The 13,399-nt window shown below is 29.3% G+C and overlaps 1 protein-coding gene across 1 annotated transcript; it reads left to right on the forward strand.

Annotated features, from left to right (window-relative positions):
• Window positions 1-617: 617 nt before the first annotated feature.
• LOC107878377 (transcription activator GLK1-like) lies at window positions 618-5,042 on the forward strand. The gene is made up of 6 exons (NM_001325107.1): window positions 618-1,377; window positions 1,599-1,739; window positions 2,408-2,779; window positions 3,382-3,438; window positions 3,772-3,903; window positions 4,486-5,042. Exons 1-6 carry the CDS (start codon window positions 886-888, stop codon window positions 4,633-4,635), a joined length of 1,344 nt encoding a protein of 447 aa, NP_001312036.1. The 5' UTR covers window positions 618-885; the 3' UTR covers window positions 4,636-5,042.
• The last annotated feature ends 8,357 nt before the right edge of the window (window positions 5,043-13,399 follow it).

Genomic DNA, 13,399 nt, shown 5'->3' on the forward strand with positions numbered 1-13,399 from the left:
CAATGTTAGATCTAATTAAAGCAAACACATGTTGAGTATACAATATGACCAAATACATGACAATATCATTTTCTTTTGCTACTGTTACAACAGATATAGATGAGCTCATAATACATATAAATCCACTTCCAACATATCCCCTACCATGTCTGACTTCAACTTGCAACCTTTCATATCCCTTTAGGCCTCTTTCAATTTAATACTAAAAGAAATCTTGCTATTAAAACAGCTCACGAGCACTTTTCTATTACTAGATTTTTTTCTATGTTCAAAAAAACACCATCCACAAACCCCCCTTTAATATAAAGTACTCTTTTCCGTTTCATTTTATGTGTCATTTATATTTTTTTAAATTCGTTTCAGGAAAAATATCAATCTTACTTAGATTAGAAACAATTTGATGATTTATAACCACACAAATATATAAGAATTATTTTAAATCACCATTTTATTTTTTTTATTTTATCTTAAATATCGTTTTAATTAAACGGTACATATAAAATGAAATGGAGGTTGTATGCCCCCCTCCCCCCGAGTTCCCGCTCTGTACAAAGTACAAGACAAAAGCCAATAAGAAAATTACAAAACCTTTACACAAATTGTGGTGTAGAATAAATCTTTCGTTCTCCACGCTCCCCCACTTACACTATTACTATTACTAACATCATCAACAACAACAACAACAAAAAGAAATAAAAAGACATTTCTCTATATCAAATACAAATCCATTTTGAGCATATTTCTCTCCTACTAGCAAATTCCACCATTTTTCCAGCTTCGCGTACATCAATATACGCTTATAATTCTTCCTTCTTACCTTTTTTGCATGCAGCGCTAAAATTCACAGAGGAAAAAGGTCGAGTTGTGTGTGTGTGTGTTGTTGTAATGCTAGCTGTGTCACCTTTGAGTAACACAACGGCAAGAGATGATAACACGATGGAGAGTTTTGGGATTGGAGGAGGAGTTGATTTCCCTGATTTCGTTGGGGAGAATTTACTTGACAGCATTGATTTTGATGACCTATTTGTTGGAATCAACGATGGAGATGTACTGCCAGATTTGGAAATGGACACTGAAATACTTGCAGAATTTTCAGTTAGTAGTGGCGATGAATCCGATGTGAATAACTATAGCAGTAGTAATAAAACTACGTTTATTTCTACTGCTACAAAAAAAGTAGAAAGAAAAGATGAAACGGAAAGAGCAGCCTCGGATGTAGGTTCGGGTTTAACGAGCTTAAATCAAGGAGAAGAAATTGTTAGTACTCAAAAAAGTGAAGAATCTACACTACAAGTGAAACAGAATATCACTCCAAAAGAAAGTGATAAAGGCAAAAAGTCATCCAAGAATAATCTTCCAGTCAAGAGGAAAGTAAAGGTAAAGAGAAAAAAAAAAAATAATCCAATTGTTTGTTTTTCAATTTCGTAATATAAATAATTTTTACATTATCAATTCATTCGAAAAAAACATGACATGTAGGGTAACTAAAACTAGACATATAGTTATGGACTTCACGAGAATCTAGGGTTTCTATGTTAGGTCGTAGATGAATTAACTAAGTATCAAATTAATGAGTTTTTTTCTTGAATTGTGTGAAGGTGGACTGGACGCCAGAATTGCACAGAAGATTTGTACAAGCAGTAGAGCAGCTAGGTGTAGATAAGGCAGTCCCATCAAGAATTTTGGAGATCATGGGAATCGACTGTCTTACTCGTCATAATATTGCCAGTCATCTTCAAGTAAGAAAAAAATATATTCTTCCTCTTTTTATTTTTTTTATTTTATTTAGTAGTAAGAATTTTTCTATATGATTCTTTAGATTTGATTTAGTAATGATGCCAAACGAAATGGTCCTCATAGTTGTTCGACTGCATTTGGAAAAAGAATATTAGACAATGATGAAAACTGAAAAAAGTAGTAGTACTACTACTACTATTTATTAGTTTCCTTTAATTTGTTCTCTACCCAAAAGGCATATTATTTTCTTTAAAGAGAAAACAAGATCTGATGATTTGAAGATTAGACAAAATTCTGCTTAGCTCAAAGTGGAAACACTTTCGGGCACAAAACAAAAACACCTGAAAAACTTCCTTTTTTTGGGTCAAATCTTTTTAAGCATATGAATGGACTAATTAAGTCTAGGAAGGGGTCAACAAAATGACTTGCATAGTTGTTTGTAACCGAGTTCAAGTAGAGGCTGATTCAAAATTTTTACTTTATGTGCTTTAACTTGAGAAACTTTAAGCATCGCACCTATTATATTCTTAAAATTATGGGTTCAAGCTTCAAACTGAATCAACTATCATGCTCAATCAGAAATAATAAGTTGACTTGACTTTGCGGCCTCTAAAATTAATTTACTACTACATGTTATCGAATAATTGATGAAAATTATTTGAATCTGTAGAAATATCGATCCCATAGGAAACATTTGCTTGCAAGAGAAGCTGAGGCCGCGAGTTGGAGCCAGAGAAGGCAACTTTACTGTGGTGCAGCCGTGGTAGGAGGGGGAGGAGGAAAGAGAGATATGACCCCGTGGCCTGCACCAACTATTGGCTTTCCTCCTCCTCCTACGATGGCGGCTCCAATGCCTCATCATTTTAGACCCCTACATGTATGGGGTCATCCATCTGTCGACCAATCATATATGCACATGTGGCCTAAACATCTAGCGCCTTCGCCTTCTCCGCAACATCCATCACCAGCATGGGCTCCTCCTCCTCATCTTCATCCTCCGCCACCTTCAGATCCTTCTTTTTGGCATCCACACCATCAACGAGTGAGTTTTTCATTTACTTATTTATACTCTTGATGGATTTTTTTTGTTGATAATTAGTAGTGAGATTCGAACTCATGATGCTTTTAATTTATTACCATATTAAAAATGTATGAACATTACATGTAAAAGTTCAGCTATTATTTTTGTAGCTGGGAGAGAGAGCTAGTAGTTCTTAGTTGGGAGAAGGAGAGCTACTCTCTCCGTCTCAATTTATGTGATATTATTTGACTTGATATAGAGTTTAAGAAAAAACGACTTTACTTTTGAAACTTGTGGTAAAAAACAAGTCATAGGTGTTTGTGTGACCATAAATCATCTCATAACATTTTAAAATGAAATTGTTACTAAATATAGACGTCATTCCATCTCTATTGGAGCTCCATATGAAATCCAAAAATCAACTGAGAAATTGAACTACAGTATAACTAGGAAATAATTCAACCAAACAACAACTTGAAAAAACTATGGTGGAGATAATAATAATAGAATTTTAGTAATAACAAGTCTGACCTAAAACATGTTACAGTAAGGGGGATTAATAATTGAGTTTGATTGTATGTTTGAATAAAATGACAAATTCTCATTTTGTATTATTGTTGCAGGTACCAAATCCTCTTACACCAGGAACTCCTTACTTTCCAGCACCTATAGCACCAACGGTAACTTTATGTTCAATCAATTAATCATTGTTCTCTATTAAATTTCTTTTCCATTTTTCACCTGATATATATACGCTGCTTGATTTGAGGCTTCAATTAATCCGAATTAATGCAGCATAAGGCTTATTAAACACAACAAATTCACGAAATTTAAATTTAAAATCTGTGATTAAGAATGAAGGGATTTTATTGATCCCTCTAAATTATTTCTTGTAAATAACTTTTGGAATTATGTAATAAGAGACCATGTGGTGTATTTTTTGGCATGTATATATTCTCTTGTAAGTTTTTTGGCTTATGTTATGTAGTCTGAACAAAATAATTGTGATGCAGAGGTATCCGGGTGGTCATCATCCAGTACCTGGCATACCACCCGCAGCGCATGCGATGTACAAAGTAGACCACGTTCGAAGTACTGCTCCTCCAACACAACCTCTACCTAAACCTCCTTGTGATTTTCATCCTGTATGCCTCTCTCTCTCTCAAGATTCTTTTTGTATCCTTATTGAAAACCTATCTTTATGAAGCTTCAAGTATAGTACAAATTGATAAAAATCATAAAAAAAGAGTACATGAATTTTTACATGGTCACTTTACACTTTAAACAATTGAGACCACAGAATATATGCCATTCTCTGCAGACTCTTGTTTTTCTTTCACCCCTTCCTAGGAGCTTTCACCTTTATTATTGTTTCTAAAGCATGACATTTTGCAAAACCTTGCTACACAACTCTGTAGATATGCATGAACGTGCACAATCTATAAGCTAGATTAAGCATTGGATTTAGTTAACTTCTATACACACTAAGTCACTAATGATGGTGTAATTGAATTCAATGTTATATAATAGTTGTCCATAATGAATGAAAATTAGCAACCTGAAAAATGAGGCAGTTAACCTATTACAACATACTATTAAAATAAACCTATATATAAGTATGAAAATTCGTGTTCATGTTCAATTTAATTTTCTGGAATTTTTGTTCAATACGTTAGTGTTTTGACATTTTTAAATTTTATTGACAACTTGTTTGTGGACATGGACAGTCCAAGGAGAGCATAGATGCGGCTATTGGAGATGTTTTATCTAAACCATGGCTACCACTTCCCCTCGGACTCAAACCTCCGGCTGTCGACAGCGTGCTAGGTGAATTACAACGTCAAGGGGTACCTAAAATACCACCAACTTGTGCATAGTCGTTTTTAATGAGACAGCTAGCAAAAGCCAGTGGAATTTTTTGGGGTTCACTTGGGGTATGTACGTACATAGCCAAGAAACCCTTCAATTCGACGACATTTCCTGCACTTATTAGATGCATGAAGATTATCAATTCGATATGGATCGAACGTTATCAACATCGTCTACAATAATGCAGTTTTTTCCCTCATATAATATATTGATATTAGAGAACTTTTAATTTGTTGTCCTACTTAATTTGTTCTTGTTTTGCTATATATGTACTACAAGAACATGTTTTAACTTAACCATGGGGATTTGGACATGCATGAACTGTGGTCTCTTTTTCTCTTTTTGTAATGATGTAATCACCGGTTTGGGAAAATATCTAATAATAACAAGAGCTCTTCTTGTAAATTTATAGTAACTCCAGAGAGTACACTATATTATTGAATGTTAAGTTCTCATCTGAAGAGAAAACTACACTCAAAATCAACATGTGTACCGGGCATGCATACAAATGAACAAAAGAAATAGTTTGTTGAAATTGTTGGGTTCGAAATCGAGAGGGCGTCATGCGGAAGCTTAACGTTTGCAAACCTTGAGACAATAAATCAGGCGACAAAGAAAACAATACTAAAAAAGCATAAAATTATTATATGTTTTGGCCAATCGGCCTACATATTATAAAACCTAATATAAAAAACATTAAACCTATTGGGAGAAATCCCCTATACAAAAACTTTTTTAAGACTACATTGTGGATGCTATTGTGTGTTATGGTATGAGAAGGAGTTTTTTATTTATAGATGTCCAAAACCTTTCCTCCAAGAAAGAGGTTAGCCAAATATGGAAAAGAATTATATTTTTCTTTCAGAAAAAGTAAAAGTAATTATGGTAACTTTTATTTTCTTTCTAAGAAAAATAAAACTTAAATATAGTAAGAAAATAAGGACAAAAATCTTAACAAATCTCCCCTTTTTGGCTTAATTTTCTTCACTTGATCCGTCTTCTTCGCATCTTTAATCTTTGTTCTTCACACAGTCTTCATCACTGCTGCTTGACATGCTTAAAAATGTAGTTTTTGGGTAAAAAGTATATGAGCCCTTTTCGGGTAAAAAATATTGGAGCCCTTTTGCAGGGTTAAAAGTGAGCTTTATTTTCAAATATATGACAACATGATTGTTGAAAATATGATTGACAATTATCTCGACATGTAGCTTTTGGACATATATCTTCATTATCATCAAATTAATTGCAACTTTGTTCAATAATTGGACCATCGATTTATTGAACCGTGGGCTCTGATACTAGTTGTTGGGTTCGAAATCGAGAGAACGTCATACGGAAGCTTAACGATTGCAAACATTGAGACAATAAATCAGGCGACAAAGAAAACAATACTAAAAAGGCATAAAATTATTATATGTTTTGGCCAATTGGCCTACATATTATAAAATCTAATATCAAAAACATTAAACCTATTGGGAGAAATCCCTCTAAACAAAAACTCTTTTAAGACTACATTATGGATGTTATTGTGTGTTATGGTATAAGAAGGGGTTTTCTATTTATAGATGTCCAAAATTTTTCCTCCAAGAAAGAGGTTAGCCAAATATGAAAAAGAATTATACTTTTTCTTTCACGGAAAGTAAAAGTAATTGTTGTAACTTTTATTTTCTTTCTAAGAAAAAAATAAAATTTAAATGTAGTAAGAAAATCAGAGCAAAAACTCTAACAGAAATAAAGGATCTCCGTAATCATTCTTAAGAATCAATATTCAAGAAAAAAATTTTTAAACAAAAAAAATATTCAAGAAAAAGGTTGAAAATGAGCACACAACACAACTAGTAGTTGAAATAGCTAAATATGTACATGCATGAATACGAATATGGAGTTATTAATTTGAGTTCATAGATGTCTTTCAAATTAAGCTCACCTTAACCAACGTTTAAAGTCATTCATACTTGGAGCTACTCCCCCATTTCAAAAAATAGTCTTATGTTTCGCTTATCGAAAGTGAATTTGATTAATTTTCAAACTAAATTAAATTAAATTAATTCAATATTATAAAATTAAATTTTGGATATTCAAAAAAATTAAACAAAAAGTACTATAAACTGCATTCTCATGTCTAGGGGTGTACATAGGTTGGGTTAGTTCGGTTTTTATTAAAAATAAATAAATCATCATGTCGGTTTATTAAAACTATAAACCAAATCAAACCAACATAAAATTGGTTTTTTGGGTTTAGGTTTTAGTCGGTTTTTTTTTGGGGTTTTCGATTTTTTTGGGTTTTTTTTTTTATAATCTTTAGTTTTTACAATTATATTGTGATCGAAGATTAGATCAAATATATTTTCACTCATGTACTAATGAAAAACCATAATTATGAAAAAATGAGGAGTGGAAAACTCTCTTGAAACTAAAAAGTGAGATGAAGAGTGAAAAATTTAGGTTTTAAGTTTATATTGGGTTTTCGATTATTTAATTAGCAATTAATGGACAAATATTACAACTTAAAGGCTCAAATCTAAATATATATATATATATATATATATATATATATATATATATCTACATCTACTTTCAAATTATTGAAAATTACTAAAACTAGTTGAAAAAGTATTTAAAAAGTAGATTATAGTTAATATTTTATGTATAAAAAAGTTTGAATATTATATATATATATATATATATATATTATGTCGGTTTGATTCGGATTCGGTTTGACTTTTTTTTTGTTAACACCAAATCAAACGAAGAATGGTCGATTTTTTTTTTCTAACGCCAAACCAATCAAACCAAATCATAAGTCAATTTTTTTTCTCAGTTTGGTTTGGTTCGTCGGTTCGATTTGATTTGATGGTTTGATATGTACACCCCTACTCATGTCATATCAATACATCTTAAAATATTAATCAAAATTTATGTGGTTTGACATTGAAAAAGAAAATTCCTACAATTAAAAAGTAATGGATGGAGTATTATGTTATCAGTTGCATAGAATCAAAGAGGTATATACCCAAAAACAAAACAAAAACTTTTGGACCCTTCGAAAAAAACAAGAACAAAATATACTCCCACGTTCCATTTTACAAGTGTCAAATTGGGATGGCACAACTATTAAAAAAAATAATAAATAACATGGCTAGTTTACTATAGTACCCCTATTAAATGATGTTTACATTTTAATTTTAAAAAAAAAATTAATACAAAAGGTAAAATATGGAAAAAAAATTGTCTTGTCTTGATAAGTAAAAAATGACAAGTAAAATGAGACACCAAATTAAAAAATTTGGGACGGATAAAATGCTAGAGAGAGAGTATATGGCATGCTAGGTTGTGTTTCAATTGTACCTTTAGGTAGAATGTTGCAATCCTGCTGCATGTCATTCTTAATTTGAAGCATTTAAAACACAATATAGCCCAAAAATCACAAAAAAATTGAAGCACGTGCAAGCGTACTGTTTTCTTCCCTTCTCGTTATTTAACCAAAAATAATAATTTTTGTTCCTCTCTTATAAAGGATTTTGATCATCGTGATCAATAATATAAGCAAGATAAATTTTTGTATAGAATTGTTGTTCTATGATGATGGTCCTCCTATTCACAAGTAGTGCAATCAAAACTGGGAGATATATTTAACTTTTATATCCATCTCCGATCCCATAAACTAGAAATTTAAGAAAAATGGGTAGCAATTGTCACAATAGCTTGAAGAGGGTTAAAAAGATCAATTGTATAAATTGTTTGGAGTTTTTACTATCTATTACTATAGATGGATTTCTATAAAGAAAGATTGAAAGTAAAAATGAGCGGATAGTTAGGAAGATCAAGATACACAAAGGATTAATAATTGCAGTTAGGACTCGTTTGGTAGGGTGGATTATTTTCATAATCTAAGGATTAAATGATGAGATTATTTTAATACATTGTTTGATAGCAACTTTGGAGCAATGTTTAATTAATACATGGATTAGTTATACACCCTACATGATATTATATATAGGGTGTATAACTAATACACTCAATTTGGTGGGATTAGTTTTCTATGGATTACAATTCATGGATAAATATGTGTAAAGACAAAAACGCCCTCAAATTTCTTAAATTTTTCTTTTAAAATTTTTTTCAATTTATTCAATGTGAGTTACTTCTTTTCAATTTATCATGCTAAATAATTTTAGTCATAAAAAAATTACTCCATTAACTTAAAAATACTTATTGGTCAAAATCCGAAAACAAATTACATGATTGCATACAAGCTTTAATTTTATAAATAGGATATTCATAAATAAAAATAATTTATACTTATTTTGTTTTTGTATGTTTAAGTGAATTTTGGGGCTAATATACAATCTGCTTCTTTTGTATTTGTATACGTAAGCAAATTTCAGGGATAAACGTTTGTATTTGTATATTGAAGAAAATTTCTCAAGTACGTTTGTACTTATATGTTAAGCGAATTTTGGGGCACATATGCGTTTTCAGCCTAAAGTAGCTATTAAACTGTAGCTACTTGTTGTAATTACACAAACATTAGCTATGATACCTTATTTATTAGCTACGTTGTGTAATTATACAAATATTAGCTATGACGTCTTATCTATTGCCTAAATGTTAACCATTTATATAATTTTGACAATTTAATTTGGACTAATATGTAATCTAAACTGTTCCATGAGTAATTTTGTCAAAACGACATATTTTTTTTGTTATTCGATATATGAAAAATCATCATAAGACACTAAAATTTTACAAAAAAAAAAAAAAATCAAAAATAATTATAGTACAATTAAAAAAAAGTAAGAATTAAACGGATTAGGTTATGATCCGCATTTTAATACACTCAAGTCCAAGTAACTTTTAAATGGATCAATAACTCATTCACTTAATAACTTAATCAGTTATTAATTCGTCCAAATTAACTCAACTCATTCATTTGAAATTTCTAGTTTAGTAATCTTTCAACTTTCTTTATTCTTTCCGAAGAAAAAGGTAATCTCAACTCAAGGTCGAATCGAACTTACTTATTTGAAAAATTTTATGATGGAAATATAGAAGTAATATACTTTTTCCCAAAATGCCAAGAAAGGAATAAACATACAAATCTATGAATCATCAAACTAGATAAATAATATGTCATCTTATTACTGCTAATTAGAGATAAAATCTTTCTATCAAAATCCAAAAGATAACAAAAACAAAAAGACAAAAAGACTGCGTTATCATCACCATGTGAATCTATCAATAATTCATACTATTATATATCAAACGTGGCAGAGATGATTATTCTACCAAAAATCTAAATGTATTTCACGGTTTGTAATCAAAGGAGAGCGAAAACTGACACTATTCTACAATTTGATGCTGAGAATTGGTCTTCAACCTCGTTTAATTATTTGTTAAAAAAATAATCAAAAAAGATATATTTTTCATATATTATTATTATTATTATATATATATATATAAAAAGTAATATATATTTAGCTAGAAAACATAATTATTTTGTATGTTACTTATGATACAAAATTTTGTACCGAGTATATCTTTGCATGTATGTTTCTCTAATTCATATAGTATTGTATGTATATAATATAGAATAATATATACTCCCTCCGTCCCATTTTACTCGCCTCAAATTGGGATGTCACAACTATTAAAAAAACAATGATTAGTGAAGTAACTTTACTATTTTGCCCCTCTTAATTGTGTCTTGTTATTAGTTCCAATATTGGTGGATGGCCAATACCAAAGCACCATTTAAATTCTTAATGGTATACTCTTAATGGTAATCCTCGTAAATAATATTTTTCAAGAATGTTAACAACAAGGACTAATCAATTACACTAAGGGTATAATAGGGAAAAAAATTGTCTTGTCTTGTTAAGTAAAAAAGGACAAGTAAAATGGGACATCAAATTAAGAAATTTGGGACGGATAAAATGGGACGGAGGGAGTATTTAGGAGTTAATTCCTCATATTGTCATTGAACTATTGATAATATCCCACAAAAGTCACTTTTGTTATTTTTATGAGAATAATGTCACCCAACTATTAGTTTGTCGCTTATGTTGTCATTCTAGCATTTTAAGCTACTAAACTCACTTAATTAAGTTTAAATTTATGACAAATTCATTAAATTATACCACATAAATACATAACAAAAAATAGGTCTAATATAAAAGCAATAAAATTCACCAAAATGAAATATATATTTTAAATAAACAAAAATTAGACATATTGAGAATTAAAAAAAAATAAAAATACATGAGATTTATAGAACTATTTTAAAGAAAAGTGGACGCTCACTCCATTTCATATTATTTATAGACTTTTCTCTATACAGTTTCACTTATTGACTTATTGAGTCGGAATTTGAACTTTATGAATTTTGAATTTTTTTTTTAAAATTAATGAGTTCTATATTATTAATATGTATACATTTAATAAATTTTTAAAATAGATACACAATTTTAAAATATAGATGTTAAATTATCTTAGTTTATATATTTTTTTTTGTTCACTTATTTAAGAATTAGGGAAGTATTAACTTATTTTTTGTTCCATATATTCTATGTTATTTGTCAATTTATAAGACTAAAATTTAATTATTATTTATCTTTATATTAATTCTTTTTCAAAGTATAAATATAATAAAGTTTCAAACAAATTCTTATATTGTTAAATTTTAGTATTTATTAAAACACTAATAGAATATATTAAAAAATTATAAGGTAAATTAGTAAATTTATCTTCTTATTTATAATTTTATATGAAACGTGTAGAGAAAAGTGGATAAATAATATGAAGCAGAGAGAGTGACCCCTTAAAAACTAAAAAAAATGGTCTTATAAAATCTCATATTTTTCTAAAAGTTTTTAAAGTTATTTTCACCATGTATAATTTATCTTTATTTAAGATCTATTTTATTTTGGTGGATTTATTGCTTTTATACTAGAATTTGATGGATTTTATTGCTTGTATACTAAAATCTTTTTTTGTTCTGTATTAGGCGGTATAATTTAATGAATATGTCATTAAAATTGAATTTAAAACATTACTTAAGAAAATTAAGTGAGTTTAGTAGCTTAAAATGTTAGGATGACAATATAAGAGATAAACTAATAGTTGAGTGACATTTTTGTCAAAAAAAAAAAAAATGACTTTTGTGGGATAGTATCAATAGTTCAATGACAGTATGAGGAATTAACTTGAGTATTTAGCTAGAAAACATAATTATATTGTATGAAACTGATGATACAAAATTTTGTACCTAGTATATCTTTGCATGTATGTTTCTATAGTATTGTATATATCTATATGTAGAACGGAAAAGGTTCAAAAATATCTTAAACTTTTAAAATAGAGCAAATATACCCTCGTTAGATTTTGGTATCAAAAATACCCTTCTGTTAGTTAAGCAAATCAAAAATACCCTTATTCTTTAACAAACTTCCACCTCACATAAAAACTCTTTAAAAAATTATTTTTGGAGCCGACTTGGAATTTTCAGCTTGGACAACTTATTTCTTATGTGCATTATCTTCTTCATTGTTTATGTGCATTATCTTCTTCATTGTTATACTTTTACACAATTCATCAACAAATCAAATTCAATTCAACATATTGTTCGCTTAATAAACAAGAACCACACCGAATTTCAAAATCAAAAGATATTAGCTCATATAAATTGGTTTTAATTTCTTCAGGTTTCTTCTTTATCACAGTCGCTTCACCATTTTCTCAATTTCTTCTTTTTTTTTGTTCTCCTGTACCTTTACCCACTAGTGAAACTCATAATTATTTTGTATGAGAGAAAAAAAAAAAGATAAATTTTATCTCCAGTAGCTCGCCGACTACAAGAAACTGTCCAATGATAAAGAACCTCCAAAACCAAATGTAGATACAAAAGATCTATCTATCCTCGAGTGTACAACCTGAAGGTTTCTTCGCTTTTTTCTCGCTCTGTAATAGACAAAAAGAGTTTTAATTTTTTTTGCATAATCTAATTTTAAATTTGTGATTTTTTGAAAAAAATTGATGAGTTTACTTGACCTTTTTGTAAACAAGAAACATTGAAAAGTCTTTTATTGTTTTTGTGGGTGATGGAGGAAATCATCTTGTCTATTATTAAGCAAGATCTGAATTTGGTATCGGACATGGCTACCTGAGGAGATGAACATGATGTACTATTGTATAGCTGGCTTATGGTGAATAAGAAATAACAATGTGAAAATATTGAGTTGGAAATTCCATGTCAGCCAAAAATAATTTTTTAAGGAGTTTTTATATGAGGTGGAAGTCTGTTAAAGGATAAGGGTATTTTTGATACAAAAATCTAACGAAGGATATATTTACTCTATTTTCAATAGTTCGAGAGTATTTTTGAACCTTTTCCGTATATAGAATAATACTAGGGGGGCCGTGTTAGCACGGACCCAACGTGAAATATTTTTAAATTAATTATTATGATTTATATTGCCTTTACATAATTTTAAAATAATAGATATTACACCTTCTATCTAATTTGTGTGGTATTGATTGCTAAGTATTATAATTTATAATATTTTTATGAAATTCTTAAATATATAACAGATTAAAAAAGAAAAGTAAAATAAATAAATATAAAAGAAAATATCTAAACAGGCAACAGGCTTTAAGAAAATTTTTATTTGGAACTTTAATGCTAGGATAAAATAAAAGTCTCTTTTAATTTGCTAAAATAAGCAAGTACGAAGGAAAATCACATTTTTAGCATAAAAGATAGTAAATAAAAAG

This window comes from Capsicum annuum, chromosome 7, assembly GCF_002878395.1.
Source record: "Capsicum annuum cultivar UCD-10X-F1 chromosome 7, UCD10Xv1.1, whole genome shotgun sequence".
NCBI lineage: Eukaryota > Viridiplantae > Streptophyta > Magnoliopsida > Solanales > Solanaceae > Capsicum > Capsicum annuum.